At 45.0% G+C, this 20,293-nt stretch overlaps 5 protein-coding genes across 6 annotated transcripts; 3 read left to right on the top strand and 2 right to left on the bottom strand.

Moving 5' to 3' along the window:
• Positions 1-21: 21 nt before the first annotated feature.
• On the top strand, positions 22-6,447 carry LOC122623781 (myotubularin-related protein 4). 2 transcript variants are annotated; one of them, XM_043803112.1, is made up of 16 exons: positions 22-170; positions 1,042-1,165; positions 1,230-2,221; positions 2,379-2,569; positions 2,635-2,830; positions 2,895-3,080; positions 3,146-3,310; positions 3,377-3,503; positions 3,566-3,671; positions 3,738-4,066; positions 4,124-4,159; positions 4,226-4,694; positions 4,776-4,926; positions 4,989-5,093; positions 5,355-5,557; positions 6,035-6,447. In XM_043803112.1, the coding sequence occupies exons 1-16, from the start codon at positions 156-158 to the stop codon at positions 6,228-6,230; spliced, it is 3,591 nt and encodes a 1,196-aa protein (XP_043659047.1). In that variant the 5' UTR covers positions 22-155; the 3' UTR covers positions 6,231-6,447. The 2 variants fall into 2 exon arrangements, with proteins under 2 accessions (XP_043659047.1, XP_043659046.1); XM_043803111.1 differs by having other exon boundaries at positions 4,124-4,694.
• Positions 6,448-6,848: 401 nt separating this feature from the next.
• Positions 6,849-9,912, top strand: LOC122623272. The gene is made up of 3 exons (XM_043802319.1): positions 6,849-7,100; positions 7,211-7,933; positions 8,177-9,912. Exons 1-3 carry the CDS (start codon positions 6,948-6,950, stop codon positions 9,218-9,220), a joined length of 1,920 nt encoding a protein of 639 aa, XP_043658254.1. The 5' UTR covers positions 6,849-6,947; the 3' UTR covers positions 9,221-9,912.
• Positions 9,898-11,366, bottom strand: LOC122623273 (lambda-crystallin homolog). Its single transcript, XM_043802321.1, has 3 exons — positions 11,208-11,366; positions 10,759-11,137; positions 9,898-10,516 (listed from the first exon to the last, which is right to left on the bottom strand). The coding sequence occupies exons 1-3, from the start codon at positions 11,243-11,245 to the stop codon at positions 9,986-9,988; spliced, it is 948 nt and encodes a 315-aa protein (XP_043658256.1). The 5' UTR covers positions 11,246-11,366; the 3' UTR covers positions 9,898-9,985.
• Positions 11,367-12,910: 1,544 nt separating this feature from the next.
• LOC122623271 (IWS1-like protein) lies at positions 12,911-15,862 on the bottom strand. Its single transcript, XM_043802318.1, has 6 exons — positions 15,637-15,862; positions 14,297-15,571; positions 14,085-14,241; positions 13,662-14,025; positions 13,197-13,604; positions 12,911-13,126 (listed from the first exon to the last, which is right to left on the bottom strand). The coding sequence occupies exons 1-6, from the start codon at positions 15,653-15,655 to the stop codon at positions 13,004-13,006; spliced, it is 2,346 nt and encodes a 781-aa protein (XP_043658253.1). The 5' UTR covers positions 15,656-15,862; the 3' UTR covers positions 12,911-13,003.
• Positions 15,863-16,356: 494 nt separating this feature from the next.
• LOC122623550 (WASH complex subunit 4) lies at positions 16,357-20,251 on the top strand. The gene is made up of 9 exons (XM_043802770.1): positions 16,357-16,464; positions 16,529-17,031; positions 17,091-17,297; positions 17,351-18,451; positions 18,511-18,763; positions 18,819-18,973; positions 19,027-19,453; positions 19,514-19,719; positions 19,778-20,251. Exons 1-9 carry the CDS (start codon positions 16,440-16,442, stop codon positions 20,219-20,221), a joined length of 3,321 nt encoding a protein of 1,106 aa, XP_043658705.1. The 5' UTR covers positions 16,357-16,439; the 3' UTR covers positions 20,222-20,251.
• The last annotated feature ends 42 nt before the right edge of the window (positions 20,252-20,293 follow it).

The raw sequence follows: 20,293 nt of genomic DNA, 5'->3' as shown, positions 1-20,293 counted from the left end.
TTGGCCATCGCTAGCAGCAGCGATAACAGCGATAGCAGCAAACAACGATAACAATTTCAATGGAAATGAAACAAAAAGTGTCTAAATGAATACATATGCACACATATGTATGTGCAACAACATTTGCAAATCTTTGTTTATAATAGCTGACGCTTATGGATTTTATGGTGGTAAATAGAGCGAGAAAATCTAAAAGCCAAGCGCGTTTTCAATTCGGCAATAAGTTTTGAGCTAAATACCCCGAAAGTCTGCTGAGCGAACGGTTTGTGGAATCCAAAAACCAAATGTGTGTGCATACATATGTACGATTGTAATGTGTTATTGTTGCTCCCCGAAATATCGAAACATGTACATACCTACATATACGAATATACATATGAGTTTATGTAAACATACACATGCGTAAATGTTTAATTACTTTGTTTATGACAACATATACGGCCATTAGAATACGTTGAGTACGATAATCGGTTATTTTTCGCCTATTGGCTATGGAATCGTGATAATCTAGTCTATTGGTATATATGTGCGTGCGTATGTAATGCAGCAATATACATATATATGCATACTATGTATTGCGCACCTTGTCGAACTATAACTGTGTGTGCTCGCATAAATGTATGTGCATTGTACATTGTACATCTATACGTGCATATATGCAGTGCATTATCTATATTGCCACCACGACACTCAAAAACTCAAATATTAACTTCGATTTGTTCTAAAAGTGTTGATTGTGCCCAAATTATCATCCCAGTGACATTTTTTTGGCTTTGTTTGTGCACTGCCTAATGCACATGTCCATAAGTATGTACATAGAAGTATTTATTTATTTATGGGAGCCACTATACTATAGGTATCGAATCGCCCCAATAACGTCGCACACACACTGATGTGCGTAATTATGTATTCGGATGGTGGATATATGATATATATGCACCTATAAGCGATAACCGGATTTCCAATGACACCCAAATCGCCTTGCCTAAATATAAGCAAATAAGTAATTTCGAATACGTTACATGCTAAGTATTCTTTTAGCCGATTCACACAATGTCCGATGGATCGCCGCCTCCATCGATTTGCTTTATCCGTGCCGCCGAATCGTATCCAAAATCACAAATGGAGAAGGAAGACTCCCAGCTGTTCGTCCCGTTCCAAGAGTGTAGGTGCTCCCCCATATACTACAACACATAACACATGCTAATCCATAGTATATATCCCACCAGTGGCCGGCGAATCGATTAAGTACCTGGGACGCACGGATGATGGCATCCTTGCCCTGTCCAATTACCGGATATTCCTCTCCAAGCAGTCAACCGGCTATGAGACATACGTTCCACTGGGCCTAATTGAAACCGTACAGGTGCGGGATTTGTTCCAGCTGATTGTCAACTGCAAGGATGCAAGCACTGTGCGGTGCTCCTTTCCGTCGGCGGAACAGTGCTCCGACTGGCAGCGCCGTATCCATCTGATGATCGGGGTTCCCGAATCACTGGAAACACTTTTCGCCTTTCCATTTTACTCCTGGACCTGCGATGTGATCGGAAGTGGTAATGGAAGCGGAATCGGAAGTGGCCAGGCCAACGGAAACGGCCTGGTGGCCAAGGATCGCTGCGTAGCGCTACACAATGGCTCTGCAAAGCCCACAGCCACCGTCACAGCGGCCAATACTTTGCCCGATCCTGCCAGCGAGACCATCTCTGCCGCCATGAGCAACCGCCTGCAACGATCCGTGCGCTACGAAAGCGACTTTAAGAACGAGGTGGCCCGCTTAGGATTCGATCTGAAGGGCTCGTGGCGCATCTCAACGGCCAATGCCGATTTCAAGCTCTGTCCCTCGTATCCACCCAAATTGCTTGTGCCCTGCTGCATCACCGACGAAATGCTTCACAACGTGGCCAACTTCCGCGGATCGCGAAGGCTACCGGCTGTCGTCTGGCGGCACCAAAAGTCGGGTGCCATCTTGGCCCGGTGCAGCCAGCCGGAGGTCGGTTGGCTTGGCTGGCGCAACACACGGGACGAGCAGCTCCTCAAGGCACTCGCCGATGCCTGTGCCTTTGACAGGGGCGAACACGCCAGGCATTCCAACAGCGCCAATGCAAAGGCGCAACCAACAAAGGTCTCCAAGGAGACCAATGGCCAGTCGGGTTTATCCGGCAAGAGTTCTCCATCTCTGGACGATTCCTCGCATGAGGAACTCACGCTGGATGAAATAAAGGTACGTTTTGGCGTTTATAACCAGATAAACCGGGTATCCTTGGTATAAATAAACACGTTTATAAATAAACTACTTAACACAAAGCAGTAAAGAAGTCAAAATGTCAAGTGCTAATTAAATAAATTAATCCTTGTTCTTAAATTGTATTTTCTTTCAGAAAATCCTCATTGTAGATGCTCGCAGCTACACCTCCGCAGTTACAAATCGTGCCAGAGGTGGCGGATGTGAGTGCATCGAGTACTATCCCTGTGCAGAGATTGAGTTTATGAACCTGGGCAATATCCACGCCATTCGAAAGAGTTTTCACGCTGTCCGACAGCTTTGCGCGTCGTCTCCCGATGATCCAAAGTGAGTTTACTAAGGCTATTTAACTGCTATATGTACATATATGTAATGGAATTATTATTTTACAGCTGGTACGGACAGTTGGAGAAGACCATGTGGATGCAGCACCTTTCGGGCCTGTTGGGCGCCACCATGACCGTTGTGCATACCATCGAGAAGAATGGACGTCCCGTTCTTGTGCACTGCTCAGACGGTTGGGATCGCACTCCACAGATCGTGGCCACGGCACAACTGTGTTTGGATCCCTACTACAGAACTGTCGAGGTTCGTTGATATACATATTTTCTGTTCTATAGTTTAAACTTTACTTAATTGCTACTATTTGCAGGGGTTCCGCGTTTTGGTCGAGCGTGAATGGCTGAACTTTGGGCACAAATTCGCCGATCGTTCCGGAAATGGTCCCAATTCCGATGAAGTTAACGAGCGATGTCCAGTTTTTCTGCAGTGGCTTGATCTGGTGCATCAAATACACAGGCAGTATCCATGCAGTTTTGAGTTCAGTATAAGCTACTTGGTAAGCGGTGCAATGAAATTTCGTATGGTGGCCCATTAACTCTTCTTTTTTTATATATCTTTTAGATCAAACTGGCGCAACATTCGTTGTCCTGTCTCTTCGGCACGTTCCTATGTAATTCGCTCAGAGAACGCATCGAGAATTCAGTTTTCGACCGAACGTTTTCTGTGTGGCCATTTTTAGCGGAAACTATGTATAGAAATCCTCTCTATAAGCATGAGACTGAAAAGGTAAATATCATATTGGTATGCTTTGTCAAATTGAAGGGTAATGCAAATGATTTTTCTATTTTTTAGGTTCTTTGGCCGGCGCACAGTGTGCGGTTTTTATATTTTTGGTCTGATGTATACCTTGGTAGTTTAGGGAACAAAAATGGAACTGATCTGCCATTACTAAGTAATGAAAGACAGAGCGGACACAATGGTGAGTAACGATGTACCCCTACTAGAAATGTACTCACTTTCCTTTACTCCAACAACCAATAGGCCTCATGGCGAAGACACGATCTTCTGAAGACTTAACAACGAATGAGTTGGGGCAGAGCACCATTTCCAGGAGGTCCAGTGATCCTAACCTGACCGTTGAATCCATGTAGGTCAACTGATGATTATTTGATCGGACAGCAAAATGAATTTCGTTTTTTTCCTTGCGATTTAGTGTTACAGATTGCTTCAATGCGAACAGCAACTCTATGTTTGACATACGATCTGAGGCCGACAACAGTGTTAGCGCAAACGTCCAAGAATGTCCAAGTGTTAAAGACTCTAAAGAAGTAGAGCTGGACGTAACGGATGCAACTGAAGTAGGTCCATGTGGCCGTTCAAATAATCCCATTCCAGAGTTTCATAACGACCAAAGTACAGCTTCTAACCGTGATATATTGGAAGTAGAAACACAATCGCAAAGGCGAAGTTCCTTGGAGTTCTCACATCAACAGATCCCTGGATCTGGGCGACCTGTCTTCATTTTCGGTTCATCCGAAAACGGTAAGTGATTTTAGCATATAGAAAGAAAACTTAACTTAACTAACGTAATGGTTTCAGATCAAAATCCAGTTCCTTCAAAATCTGAAGACACAAGTGATATTTGTCGCGCCCTGTGGCATGGCGCTATTGAAACCAGCACTGATACCCTTATTCCCGCAGAGCCCGTACAAATACCAAACAGCGACAATAGCAGTAGAGACCACATAACACCCCCAATGGAACTGGTTATTGGTGATAAAAAGCTGGAGTCCACTACCACTGTCCAAACCAGTAAAATCAGTCAGAGCTACAATAATTTGCCCAAGGTACACATAAGACCGAATGCCGTGATATGCCCGCAGCGGGTAGACGCTTTTCCACATCACCTGGACCTACAAGTGCCAAGGGAGACGACGGGAAACCCGGACCGTTGCAAGCCGGAAAAGTTAGCCAAAGATGCAAATGCCAATGGATCCCTGCTGGCATCCGATGGCTACCACGCTGACGAAAGTCTCTTCATGTCTCCCGACCTCCAGCGATTTGTGGGCCAGTCGCCATTCGATGCTCCTTCTACGGGCGGACGAATACGGCGAAATACCTTCGGCTCGAGCTACAGTCGCGACATGAAATTCACAGCAGAAAACGGCAGGTGAGTTGTGTACCTTCTAACCTTATGGCGCCTCTCCAAAAGACAATAAGTGTATACTAAAACTACTAAATCTACTTTCAGCGCACACCAATTCCCTTCGTCGGGCATAATTTCGTTGCCCCCAACACCATTTCAGGAGAGGGCGCAGTTCACTATATCCTGTCCAGATGGCCTGGCCCATGGACTCAGCGAACAAAATATAAGACTCCACCAAATCGTACAAGAACACAAGGTAAAATCCAATGCATTCCCATATTTCATTACATTATTTAAAGTACCCATACTCTTTTTTAGCTACGTGAGGAAATGCTCCTGCGAGAAATTCACGGTATGCGGCTGGCTTTGCTGGAAAAAGGTTGCCCCAGTTGCAACAGCATCGTTTCTACAAATATGGAACATGTAAATAATGATCTATCTTGATACTCGTTTTAGATATAACATGCGTGCATATATTCTTGAAAAGCGTGGTTAATGTTAGATATAGCCCCTCGTAGCAAAGTGTGTGCAAATACGTTTAAAACAGGGGCATTTGGATTTTTAAAGTGCATATTCTATAAAATAACATATTGTGATGTTTCAATCGAGGGCAATATTGTATGCTAATCATAAGTAACAATGTGCATTTACTTTCAGTCGTCTAATTATTTAACTCTTCTTTAGGAAAATGGATCGGATATCGTTGAAAATGCTTCAACATGTTCCTGGGAAGCCGTCGAAGAACGTAGCGGTCCCCCATCGTATGCCCCTTCCTCGATCCAAGAGAAAAAAGCCTCCAGTGTCCTCTGGGTACCAGATCATGCCGTTTCACGTTGCTCTAGTTGTCAAACTGAGTTCTGGCTTGGACGAAGAAAACATCATTGTCGGTGCGCATCCAACACTTGAAACCTTACTGTTTTACTCTTTATAGATTTTCAATATGTATGATTTTTAGCTTCAGTTGAATATTTCCATTTTTAGCGATACAAAATTCCTAGACCTTAAAGTCAGTAAATAAGACTCTCGTACCTTCTTTATGACTGTGCAATACTACGATTAAATTGGACTATTCAATTCTTTTGATGCTCATATTCAACTTAAGTTGAAAGCGTGTTATAATTTTGTTATTTTACTGGGATACATGACTATACTAACAGTGTAAACTATGCTAATCAAGAATATATAAAAATCAAATATCAATTCATTTAATTTTTTAAGTTATTTCATCGTAGCCTAAACTATTTCAGCAAAAGAACACAGTCAGTTGATAAGCCACTAAAGTATATTATTTAACTATTTTGTCTTATACACAAACGTATTTTTTGAGCAGTTAATAAAGCAAACCCTATTTAATTCAATTACAGATCATGTGGAGAAATTTTTTGTGCTGACTGCTCGGAATTTTGGGCGCCGTTGCCAAACGAAAAGCTTTTTAATCCAGTTAGGCTATGTGGATCTTGCTACACGACCGTCACAACAAATGTCCAAGAGTACGCTGCAGTACCTGCAGAATCCGAATCCCAGGTGAAGGACGAAGAGACGTCTTCTGCGAATTCCTAAGAGCTTTTCCCAATTAACTTAAGTCTCCTCTGTTGTATCAATATGTACATATTATTACTCAAAAATATTTATTGCATATGTGTTAGCACCATAATAGCGAAAAGTTCATCTGTGCGTTTATATAGAACACGAAATTATACAATTTTGTTAGAAATATATATGTGGATATATGGAAACAATTGTAAATTCAAATACAATCTTTAAACAAAAAATCAAATTCATTTGTTGTTGTTGAAATACCAATGGGTCGAAAAGTTGTGGGTATACGATAAAAGAGGTTTTCAAAATCACCAAAAGCCCTGAAATTACCGTAAGAAGGAATTTAATAGTGTGAAAGGTGTGATTTTAATTATCCTTGTATTAAATAAAACAAATGTATGGACCACATTTTTTGTACAACTGTTGTTTTATATTCATATTTTATAAACAAATTTTATATTCATATATTATAAAAATCCCAAAAGAATATTTTATACAAAGTTAAAAAACAGTACAAAAAAATGTATATACGTGGCTATCGTTATCGATACTGAACCGGTGGGAACAGACTATAAAAGCTGCAGGTGAAATCCTCGGCTCAGGTAACATATGTATATCGATAACTATTAACCCATACAGTCGTAGAAGCGCCAAACACGGCGTTGTTTCGAAGTTTTTTTTTTTTTATTAGTTTTCTTTCTTAAATTGTTGATATTTGTGTTTGAATTGTGTGCGAAGATGTGTGATGTCCGAAATCTAATTGACCTGACCGAATGGGATGAGCCCACCAAGGAACCGTTGCACGAAGAGCCGGAGGACTCTGTGGTGGCCACGAACTTTGAGGTGCCCTACGATCCCTTCGATCTGATGGAGAAGGAAGCTTGCATCAAGGTAAGGTTAGGTTGCATACCACTGGGATCCCTAATGCTCTGGGGATAGGTCTTTACCGGTGGTATTCATTCATGCAATTCATTTAAAACTCCTTTTCTCACCAATTTAAGGGCATGACCTTGACGTCGCAGATCAAGGAAAAGGTGTCCAGTGCCGAACGACAGTATCCGGATCTTGAGAGCGAGAGTCCTCCAGTTTGCATGCAGACGGATGCAGCGACTGCGTCCGGACCTGGATCAGTAGAAACAACCCAGAAGCGGCGTTCGAACAGCTCGTTCCAGAAGCAGCTCCTTAAACTTAATGCCTCACGTTCCGTGGTCAACACACCAACCCATAGTCGATCCAAAACGGAATTTGAGAGAACAATCCTGAACGAAAACCTGCAGATGTTGGCGGCAGAGTCCCCACTGAAGCTAATTGAGGACGACGACGTCCTGTCGAACAGTATCAATTTCGAGGAAGATCTTAAAATGCTACGCATTCCGATCTTAGACGAGCTTAACAATGCAGAACCCAAGGCAAAAGCCGAAGAAAATCACGGAAAAGTAAACAAAATGGATGCCGTGCGGCAGGAAAGTCAGGAAAGTCCACATACACCAATCGAAGACCGATCAAATGGCAAGAGTTTGAGCCAACTCCTGGAGCAGCTGAAGATCTTGGCACACGAACACGTCGAGAGGTCCAAGTGGCATCTGTTTGACACGGCAATCGAATCCATTGCAGCGGTCATCTTTGGACCCAGTGGCTCTTGTCCGGAAGCTAGAAAAGGCGAAGCAGCTATATCATCGCCATACTCATACACCCGCCAAGGAACATTCGATCTCGAACTTCAGGTAACTAACTATTACACTACATTATAGTCCATAATTGCAAATAATTATTAGCATTTGAGGTTAAAGCATAGAATACATCTTCGTTCCTATTTATTGTAGGAATACGCATGTTTCTAAATCTATTCATTTTTACTGCTCTGTTTCCTTTGGATATTGATAAATAGTATATCGCTTGTTTGTCTTATAGCTTTCTAACAAAATATCAAAAAAGCCTTATGAACTTTTTTTACTTCTCCAATTCAGGGCAAAAAGACAAAACGTTCCTTGGATGCTAACCACATACAGGAGGAGGAGATCGATGTTCCAGGAAGTGACGTTCAAAACTTTCCCGATGCCATGGTCTGCTCAACAGCCACATTTGATGGCGAGTCTCGTCTAAATCCATTTGATAGGGACTCGCTTCCATCCCTACCATCGATACCTTCGATACCGTCCGTGCCAGCAGCCAGAAAGGAGCCGTTTATGACGGAGTTGGTCGACGAAACACTCGCTCAGCAGATCAACCAGCTGCTGGAGCGGCACAAACTCGCAAACACTGGGATCAGCGATCACGAACAACAGCACGGAGTTGATCCCAGGACAGTCATACTGTTGGTGAACCCCAGCAACTACAGCAGCACTCAGGTAGCATACAACGTTGCTACCAACAATGTTGCCAAGACCAAACCAATGCCTCTAAGTGAGTCCAACGCGGCGGTCTCCATGCGCCGTCGATCATCATCACTTTCCATTCAGGACAAGTGCAAGTTGCCCAGGGAAGTCTTGAAGTCCGATCGCCAGGTGGAAAATCTCCCGCCGCCCAGGGAGGTCAAGAACACAGCCACTGTTGGGCCGATGGGTGCAGCAGCTGCCTTCCGCCAGCGGAGCAACTCCTTCTCCACGCCCAGTAATCCGTCCACAAAAGCCTACGAAAGCAGGCGCACTCTAATGAGCAGTCGCTTGAGGAACCCATCTATAAACGAATCGATGGGCAAACCCAATGGAATGGTTAAAGTGACGAAGCCCATCAAGCCGGTGATTCCTATTATGAAAGTGACTGCAAGCAACGAGTCCACCTACCTGAATCCGGTCCATCCACGTATACCCGAGACGCCCATATCATCGAGGACCAAGCCTGGCCAAAAGATATCCTGCACGAGCACACCACTGCCACAAATGCGCATCCAGCAGCGCAGATCCCTGAAGCCAATGGCCATGACCGCAGGATCGGGATCCCTGTCAAATACCTCCTATTCAACGCCCAGCATTAGGGGGCCGAGCTTCTGCAAGAAGACCGGCTCCGGATAGACGGTGCATTGCGTAGACATGGAGCACTTTCTTGGCCCGTGGGCGGTGGCGCAATGTCGCCTGAAAGTGAATTAAAATGTGATGTCTGAGGTCAAGTTGGTAACCTTGAAGATAAACCGACAGTGTGAAAACGGCTTGGCTATCTCCCCCCATATTTTTGTTTCTTCCATTTATTTTTTGCCCGACGTCACAAGATAAAGCGAACTGATATGCAGTCTGCACTCAATACTAGACTTTACCAAATTAGTTTGCGTTTCGAAACGGATTAGCAGTGTAGCCTGTCCTTTATATTTACTTTTCACTTGAACTGATCGAACTAATTAGTTAATTTATCTTTGTGAATGCCCACCTATCACCCACTTAGTTACCTGCGAACTCACACTGTTTAAAATCCCTTTCACAAGTCCTTATGGTTTCGGAATCACACTAAAAGAGAATTTATAAAAGAAGAGATTGTGAAGTAAATCACGTATTCGCCAACATATCACAGGACAACACAGATAGCGTTTAAGACAGGTTAAGTCGTTTGACCACAAGTATCCTACGTTTTAAGGATTTGTCTTTTATGTAATACCTAGAAGTAGCTAGATAAGACGCTTGCAAAGCACACTCCCTATTAATTTCCCATCTCGCAGCTGTCTTGAAAGAGCAGTGAAGAATAATTAAATAAACCGAGATTATCAGTTAAGAAATTTCCGTATATTTAACGTACATATGTGGCGCTAGCATATCACAACAAAAAAAAAACAGCAAGATAATGATGAGTTACTGGTTGAGCTTGTTCTTGAGAATGCTCAACTGGGTGAGGCAGTTGTCGCGGTAGTTGCGGCGTTGGGCCAACTGATCCAGCGGCACCATCTCGCCCAGCTGCTTGGCCACCTCGACGGCGACGGGGCCCTCCATTTTCGGTGTCGGTCCCATTGTCTCGCTGACCGCATAGATGGTCTTCGAGTAGCGCTCGAAATAGTTGGCCATGCCCTCGGCATTCAGATGGGCCGTCTCCAGGGGACCCAGGAAGGCGTAGCGCGGTCCCAGTCCATTGCTCATCACGCTATCGATGTCCTTGACGTTCAAGATGCCGGCCTCGACCAATCGCCATGTCTCATTCAGGATGGCATACTGGATGCGGTTCAGGGCGAAGCCCTCGATCTCACGCGACAGCGTAACTGGTTTCTGGCCAATCTCCTCCATCAGGGCACGGGTCTTCTTCACCCATTCCGGTTTGGTCCACGGTGCAGGCACGATCTCGACCAGGGGCACGTAGTACGGTGGGTTGACGGGATGCGAGACCAAAACCTGTTCACGAAATCAAGCGTAATTGGGCTTAGTCATTGCGTTCTCAACGAAATCGAAATCGAAATAAATGCGGATCTAATTGGGCACAAGGACGGCGCAGCTTTAAAGTCATCAGCAGCGGGAATTTATCTCTGCTGAATGTGAACTATTCTGAAACTTTCCCATAAACGACCATGGCACACTGTATACCAACCCAAGGTGGAGATACTAATTGGTCTACTAATCTTAAGAATTCAACTCACATTGGCCTTGTTTTTCAGATCCGAGCTGAAGAGCGAGGGCAGAAAAGTGCTGGTGGAGCTGGACAGGATGGTGTTGGGTCCGACGACGGCATCCAACTGCTTGTAGAGGGCCTTTTTCAGGTCGAGGCGCTCGGGGATGCACTCCTGCACGAAGATGGCACCCTTGACCAGCTCCTTAATGTCGTTGGTGCCCGAAATGCAGGCGAATTGCTGGGCGGCGGTCAGCTTGCCACGGAGCAGTCCCTTGGCCTCCAGATCCAGCAGCTCCTTCTGCGTGGCAGTCAATGCGGTGGACACCTGCTCGGGCAGGATGTCGAACAGCACCACCTGGTAGCCCACCGAGGCGAACAGCATGGACCAGGAGCGACCAATCAGACCGCTGGAATCGAAACACTGCCAGTGAGCACCTGGATATCCTTGCGAATCGCGTTTCCTTAAGTCCCACTTACCTGCCCACAATGCCAATTTTCTCGTTCTTCTGCGACATCTTTGTTTATTTACTTTTCCGATTTACTGCTGCGGAGTTGGAATAGAGGAGCTATGGAGGAGCTATTGCTGTCGACCGCCACTTGGCACAGCGTACATGCGTTTGAGCAATTAGACGGCAGCGCAACCGGTTTAATATTCGGCGATAACAACCGCCAGAGGTGAACCCAAAAACGAGAACGAGAACCCAAGTGCCAGTGTGGGGTGTTGGGGACGCTTGATGGGTGTCGGTGGAGATTTCCGAGGAGATAGTGGGTCGTGCGATAACAATGCCACCCCGATGGGCAATTGGACGATGCTGCCACGCCCACAGCGGTGTATACATATCTTGCAGCTGTCTTGCATATGGTCTACTTGTCTGTTGCTCCGAATTTAAACCCCAAATGTAAACTTTTTGTTACAAGAAACATGTATTACTAGCTTGAATGCCGATGCTAAGCTAGCAAACCAAGAAATATGCATCTGATTGCCCAGAAACCAATTTATAATTAACTTTGAATGAAACTGGTGCCAACATGGTACACTTAATGTTGATAACTTACACCTTAACTAGGTACAAAGAACGGGTACCTGTACCTCTTGCAAACGGTATTTTCCACGTGGGGGAGATAATCCATCACAAGCTCTCGAGGAGCAACCGATTTCCTAGCGGGTGTCACTCGGCAAAACTGTGCCAAGATGCCCTTAATTTGACTTTTATTAATAATGCCATTTTATAATGTTAGCTACTACGGCGAGTATCTTTGTGATTGTCCATACACTTATGTACTTGCTACCGGCACAAAAATAACCCCGCGAATTGTTTACTAAGCTTTTTGAGCTTTCGCGGTCTTAAATATAAGGCAATTCAAATTATAAATATGTTTGTAGAGCAAATGGAAAAACTACGTCAACTATATTAATCTGATTCAAGCTTAATTAGCATTGTAAGTGAATTCGTTTTAAAACTAGCTTTAATGGAAACCATCTAACAATCTTGTTGGTCGGGCGATCCGGAAAGCCAGTCATAATCTCTACTGACATATTTATCATTTACTTTCATGTGCTACGAGCTATTTCTTATGGTAAAAATTTAACTTTTAGATTTCTCAGTCTTTGTTTTTTCTCGACATAATAAATTAAACGCAAGGTCTTAAGATTAGAATGGAAAACATGATCTTTGAGTATATCATACGGTTTCTTCGTGTTTTATTTGTACATATGGACCACCTCCCAAAAATATAACCTTTTGAAGGGTATACAAAAAGTCTTATTGTTCTTTAAGGACTAAAGTTTACCACTGTCTTAGTTTTTGTTGTTTAATTAACGTATAGAGAATCTGTTGAGTGTATTACAAGTGCAACTCGTATTTCCATTTTGTTGTTTCCAAGTTGTTTAACTATTTTATTTATTTAATGTGCTTCGCTCGGCAAACTCTAATTGCAGCGGATCAATAAGTTTAATCTGCTTTGCAGCCCAACTGAAAGCTGCAATATCTAATCAGTGAATTCACATTACTTCTATTACACAAGTGCATATTTACAACTGATTTGTGGCTACCTGATAAGATTGCAGCATACCTGATAAGTCCAGCCTGCATTGCTCTCCCATCTCTTTCCTTTTGACTGTGGAATCTAGCTGATCATTTTATTTGTCTCAAATGGACCCGCTATTACAAAAGGCTAGCTTTCTCGTGTGAAGTTATATTCAAAAATATATATTTTTAAATTTTGTTCTATGATTTCGATTTTATTTAATTTAAAGTTAGCTAGAATGCTGCTTACAGTGCCATCTTCCGACCCTCTATCGATATCTCAACTGCCCTGCGGCTCTCCTTCAGTCGTTTTGAGTCCAGAAATCGTTTCATATGCTTCTCGTAGCGGTTTGGCTTGCGCTTGGTTGACTGAAATGTTCAATGAGATCAATGAATAAAGAAGGAATCGAAAGCCTGAGCTCAATGCTGGGATACTAACCGTGGAGATTTCACCCTCGACGGTTGACTTAGGGCGGATGACGTAGTCCTTGTTGGAGGGCATGGGAACACGGGCGCGCGCCACCCAGCCGGGATCTCCAGGACGCAGCAGCTTATCTTCGTTGGAGAAGGTTTGATTTAAGGTAGGTGCTTTGCTGCTGGAGGAAGGCTCTGGATCTGGACTCTTATGCCGATGACGCGACATCTGCGCCAAATCACGCTCCTGACGCTCCTCCTTGCTCATCGCTGAGAAATTGCAGCTGAGGTTGAATATCGGACGGGCCCACTCCGAAATCAGGCGACCAGCGCGATCGCGATTCGTCTTGGTCTCCTGGGGGTGTTTGTACAAATACATTACAGCCTTGCCAATGCCCGACTGTTTCAAAAGTCCCTTTTCAATGGTAGGAAACTAAAGGAAGAGATCACATGAGAACCCATAATACAAAAAGACTAGCATGGTACTCACATCTGATAATAGTTTAAGAATACTCTCGCGTATCTGAAGACATGGCAGACTTTTGTTTGGCAGGGGCGCTAGCCAATCTGTAAGTACATTGAGTATGTTGTGCTCCAAGAAGGCCAGCTGCAAGTGCTTCTTGATCAGCTGTGACATCACTTGCTTCAGCATTGAAATCTTCTTCGTGGCCGGCTGACCCATCATGTTCAGCTGACGGTCATCGTCCGAGGCGTTCTTCATACTGATGATAAGCTGATCAATCAGATCGTCGTTGTCGTTGATCAGATCAATATCGCGCTTGCGACGACGCACTCTCTTCTCTTCCTTCTTTCTCAAGAGCATAGCATCAAAGTCCGAAATAAAGTTACTGTTTCTGCAATAGACGTAAATGTGGGCTTAAATTATATTCATTTGAAAGAAATGAAGTCTTACTCTGGTTCATTTGAAATTGGTGTGTTCTCATCGTCAGAGCTCTCTGTGATTTTATCTTGTGATTTCTCTTTGCCTAGGCCATTTCCCTGTTCATCCTCCTCTTCATTGTCTGTGTCCGTGATTTTTACGCGCTTCTTTGTCACCTTCGGACCTTCGTCTGCATTGAAATAATACATAAATATATGTCTCTAAAAGTTGTAGCCCATATTTACCATCAGAATCGCTGACGGCCAGTCTTTTTCGTCTGGAAGCTGTCTGGGATGTGGCACTACCGGACCGAGACCGAGATCGGGATCCCTTTCGCGAACCACCGCTAATGGAGCGACTGCGGGAGCGGGAACCGCTTCTAGAGCGTCTCGACCCACTCCTGGAGCGTCTAGATCCGCTTCTGGAGCGTCTAGATCCGCTTCTGGAGCGCCTGGATCCGCTCCTAGATCGCCTGGATCCGCTTCTAGATCGCCTAGATCCACTTCTTGAGCGCCTGGAACCGCTCCTAGAACGTCTGGACCCACTTCTGGAGCGCCTGGATCCACTTCTCGAGCGCCTGGATCCGCTGCGGGATCGTCTTGATCCACTTCTAGATCGCCTGGAGCCCGAACCACTGCGCGAACGCCTGGACCCGCTCCTAGAACGCCTGGACCCACTGCGGGAGCGCCTAGAACCACTGCGGGAACGGCGAGATCCGCTACGTGAGCGCGCCGATCCACTGCGTGAGCGCCTCGATCCGCTCCGCGAGCGCCTGGAGCCACTACGGGAGCGTCTAGAGCCACTGCGAGAGCGCCTCGAGCCACTTCGAGAACGCCTTGATCCCGATCCACTGCGAGATCTTCTAGATCCAGAGCCGCTTCGTGAACGTCGAGAACCGCTCCGCGATCTATTTGAGCGTCTAGAACCGGATCTACTGCGAGATCGCTTAGAGCCGCTGCGGGAGCGACGTGATCCACTGCGTGAGCGGTGCGATCCACTACGAGATCGCTTAGATCCACTGCGGGAACGCCTGGAGCCACTGCGGGATCGTCTAGAGCCGCTGCGCGAACGTCTGGATCCAGCAGGCGAGCCCGGAGCTCCGCCAGAATGCCGGGAGCCGCTGCGGGAACGAGCGGAACCGCTCCGCGAGCGCCGGGAGCCGTTCAGGGATTGCTTAGAGCCACTGCGCGAACGCCGGCCACTGGCTGCCGAGTGCGCGGAGTGTGCCGATCCGCTGCGAGACCGATGGGATCCGCTACGCGAGCGTGAGACGCTCTTCCTGGTAGCACTGCGACTGCGACTACGCGAGCGGTCGGCGATGGCCTCGGCATTATCATCACCATTCTTGGGTGCTGGCGAAGGAGACTTGCTTTTGCCCTTTTCATGCAATACTGAATTCAAATTGGTTGCGTCGGGATTGGAATCTGGGATTTCCTTGAGCACCGCTTCTGCGGCCGTGTCTGTTGCGGTTTTCTCGAGAGCCTCGGATATGGTCTCGGCTTCGTCTCCGCCGGCCTTTTCTGGAAATGAAGTTTATAAAATGGTTTAACTAGAATTCCAATAAAGAATCAATTTGGTAATCAACCTTTTTCAGACGTTTCCATGCCGCGCTATGAACTATAATGAGAAAATTTTGAAAAACACGCTTCACAACTAAATTTGCCAAATCAGTTGGGCAAACGGCTTTTGAATTCAAAGATAATACATTAACGCACTAACTAAATATTAATTCTTGCAATGACTTATAAAATACGACGCGATTTGATTGCTCGGCATTTGACAGGGCCAGCGGAACGAATGGAATTGGAACGGTAACGTTTGTGTGTGTACACATACACTCATGCATACACGCTGTTTAGGGCTCTTGCACACGGCAAATCTTTATAATCGATAACAAAACTTATTTGATAAGAATTATACAGACATTTGAAATAACTTATTTTATAAATACATTTAAATCCATACGTACAAGATTAAAAAAAAAAATAAATAAAAGTATAAAATCAAGATATCAGCTTTTAGTCCTCGGCAATCGATAGCCAATCGAATTCCCGTTGTAGAAATTAATTTTTTTAAAGCATCAAGATGAAAACTATATGTTGCATATAATCGTACTCATTACGACTATATATTTTTACCGCTCTTTCTTAAATCGAATTATATATGCTTCAACTATTATAAAATGGTATAAAACAAATAAATTATATATATCGATATCGCAATTAATCGCAACTTCCGATTAAAAAAACGTATGGTGTCAACTAGCTTGTTTTAACAAAGATATCGAACATTTACCGTTATCGAATCGGAATCCACCCACTTGAAATGTCCCATCACTAAATTACTAATAAGAAAATCAAAACAATAATATTTTCAAAATTGGCAAACATGAAGGAAGAGCAAAGCTCTATGTGTACGCATGGAACGCCGATGTCAGCTATCTAGTATTATTCTAATTTATATATTTTCCATATCAGCTATGTTTGCCGAGGATATCCTAAGAGATTACGGCTCCTTTATATCGGAGTACGATGGGAAATTGAAATTATTGCGGGATAAAGTGCCTAATTCAGATGTTTTGGAGCCTGCACCGTGTGTATCTATGTCGCCAGTTGTCGAGGTAAACTTTATGGGCAATGACTTCAAGGTTCCGGACAGGAGCTTTGAGGAATCGGAGCTTGTGGCGAATAAACCGCTGACAACTCTGGCAAATCTCTGCAATCAGTGCAAAAATCTGTCCAGAAAGGCGAAACGGTTTCAGCTGGCATTCCTTTTCATCGACTTTCGATTGGATGATTCCGCAACATCCGAGGGTTCCTCCGGCTTGGAGGGATCCTTGGTCCGCATGAGCAGCTCCATGGACTTCTTGTGCCAAGTCTACTTTTTGCTCAAACGCATGATTGTGATACTCCAAAATATTTGGAGACAAATAGCCGCATCTGTTAGCGTCTCCATGGACATTAATGAAGTCCACATATTCGTAAGTTAAAGATCTAACTAAAATGAAGTGCAGTAACCAGTTGAAGTCGAATCTAACAGGCTGTCTTTGATGCTATGGCTGAGTTACTGGAGCACATAGTAGTATTCAATGAACTGGCAAACCAATCAAAGATTTCCACCATGTGGGCGCTGTACAAGAAGTGGCTAATGCACCTGTCCAATAGCCAATCAACAAACTTGGAGCTCAATGGCCTCAGTTCATCTCTAGTGGATATAGAGAATCTGATCACCAAGGATTTCTTTCGAGTAAGTTCAAGAGAAACGAGAATGGTACCCCTTTAATGCATGTTTCTAACCAGATTCTACTGGACAACCTGATGGAATTGAAGAAGCAATTTACCCTGAACAGTGTTAGCCCCATCACCCAGCATTCCAATGCCTACATTCGTAAAAAGCTTCTCGACGTCGATGTAAATCAGAGCAACGAATTTAAGAACTATGAGGATCCCAAGCACATTATTCGCCTTACCACCTTTGTGGTGGTGGTCCATGAGCTAGGCATCCAGATGGAGGGAAAACTGGTCAAGAATGCTGTCGACTTGGTGGCCAGGCATAAGCAGGTGCCCCTCAATCGAAGCGTTTTCTGGTCGCCTGCCGGATTCCTCTCTCTACATGCAAAAACCCTGATGAAGTCATCAGCCCGGTCCCAAGATGGTCTTGCCCCAAAAGTCCATAACACAGTTGTGGAGAAGTTTAGGCTTAGCGATCAGAAGACGTGTCGCCAGTTGGGCGCCCAAATATCGCTCTGGTCCATTAGAATGCAGAGGGTATTCGATGCCGGAGTTTTTGGGCATCTGAAGACTTTTATGCAGTTGATTCTCAATGGTCACTCCTATGCCGATCAAGTTAGCCTGCTGGCTGTCTCGCTGATCAACCGGAATGTCGCTCTAATGACGCCATTGACAAAGAACGATTGGTTCGTTGTCTCTCGGTTGCTGCAGTATCTGAAGGTTATTCAAAAGATCTTTGAGTCAAACCAAATCAATTTCGTGCGCTTTATCAGCTCGCTGATACAGTGGCAGAAACAAAAGATTATTCACCTGCTGCACACAACGAAAAAGAAGATAGTTGACCTCAAGTTGCTGCAGCGCAAGATGAACTTTTTGGCCACGATGAAGCTGGCCGAGAGGTCCATCACGGGATTTCCGTGCAAACAACGATTGACTTTCATAAATCTAGCCCTCGGAGAGTTTCTGGATAATCGCCTCCTGCCCGCCGACAATCAAAAGTTGATCAAATCGATCCTACACCGAGTTAATAACATCAGCGACTTTATGCAGAATATCGGAGGACAACTGAACACGTCGGACTCCTCGAGTCTGGTATATAATCACTGGTTCCTGAACACTGCGGTGCTTAAGGAGTACACCGAACTGCAACGCAACCCCTACTCCTTACAGGTAGGTTTATAACCCTGTACGTAGCAAAGCGACTTCATATGTATACCATTCATCTGCAGAACCTAGTGTCGGTGAGCCATCACCTGGACAAGATGATGGCTGTGTTCAGGGGTTCAAGGTGTCCCAAGCAATCAGCGAATGACTTGATCATCGAGTTCTTGAGCAACCACCTGGAGTTTTTTCTGCGGATGGAGGCCCTTTCGCATCTCTTCCAGAACCAGGATCAACCTTTCCAGCAAAGTGCCTTAGACTATCGCCTCTGCATCAATGCAGTTTCAGTTGAAAATCAAGGAGATTACCATATTATAAGGGGTAAGATAAAAGCATGTGTTTCACTAACCAATTTATAATAACTTGTTTATTTCAGATCACCTAGAGAACTATTTTACTGCCACATTCTACAATTTAACGACAATCGCTCCGCACGACTGGAAATCGTACGAAAAGATGCGTCATTTGGCCAACAAGGTGCTGCAGCTGCGTCCCATCGATGACCACCTGCCCAATCAGATAATTGACCAGGTAACCGATCAAATCCCTTCTATTAATCATATTAACCTTTCTTGCTTTGAAAGGGCATAGACGTGCTGCAGATCATGCGGAATATACACACTTTCGCCTCTTCCTATGCCTACAATATGAACCTGCAGGTGTTTGTGGAGACGCACAGCAGGAGCAAGCACCTGGACATCATAGGCACCCGGCACGTGGCCAACTCGGTGCAGACGCACGGCACCGGGATCATCAACACCACCGTCAACTTCATATACCAGTTCCTGCGCCAGAAGTTTTACACCTTCTCCACCTTCCTCCACGACGAGCAGATCAAGTCGCGGCTGCTCAAGGAGCTGCGCTTTCACTCAGAGCAAAAATGCAGCAAGACCTATCAGTCGTATCCCTACGAGCGCGCCGAGAGCTTTCTTAAGAAGATCAGAAGGCTGGGCTCCTCCAGCAATGGCGAGACCTATATGGATCTGTTCAGGAAGGTAATCACACAAGTCGGTAAGTTTATTGCTTTAATTTAGCGAAATGGTTAAATATATTAGTAAATATTGCTTTTAGGTAATGCTGTGGGCTATGTGCGCCTTCTGCAGGCGGGCAGCAAGAATGCCAACTTCCGGAATCGCTCGTATAAGACCAGATTCGACAGCAACTTTAGTTGCGGAGGCTCCAAAGTGCACGCTGCCACGGAGGGCTCCATTAAGGAATACGAGAAGAGCCTGGGTCACATGAAGGAATGCTACTCGGATAGCACAAATTACTTCAAGGTACAATCAACGATCCCAGCAAATTACTTAACAGCTTAATCAATTATTTATTTTGCAGCTTCTTTTGCAAGGCTTTCAGCCCTTCCTGTGCAATCCGCATAACCACCACCTGCGAACCTTCTACCTCATCACACCGGCGCTCATCATGAACTACATTGACCACCGGGTCAAGCAGAAGCTGAAGATCCACAAAAAGGACCAGAACAAGGTCTCGCTGTTCGAGGACGGCTTCGCCATCGGCCTGGTCTACATTCTCAACATGCTGAACCAGCAGACGGAGTTCCATGAGCTGGGCTGGAGCCAAACGACCACGCAGCACCTGTACGCGGAACGCTGCAAGGTGCAGGACATTTTGGCAGGCCAGCAGCGGTCGGCGACGGAGCAGCCGGACGAGAAGCTCTTCCAGACGGTGGCAATAACCGAACGACATGTGAACGCCTACGAGCATGAATACAATCTGCTGTACGCTACTCTGAGTAGCTCTGAAATATTCTTCCAATAAACAAAAATCCCATATACCACCAAACCAAAACCGTAATGACAACACACAATTTAGTAGTTGGTTGCCGTTTAT

The sequence above is a fragment of the Drosophila teissieri genome, chromosome X (assembly GCF_016746235.2).
Source record: "Drosophila teissieri strain GT53w chromosome X, Prin_Dtei_1.1, whole genome shotgun sequence".
Classification (NCBI taxonomy): Eukaryota; Metazoa; Arthropoda; class Insecta; order Diptera; family Drosophilidae; genus Drosophila; species Drosophila teissieri.
Note: the sequence above shows the minus strand (reverse complement) of the source record. Positions and strands in the feature narration are given on the sequence as shown.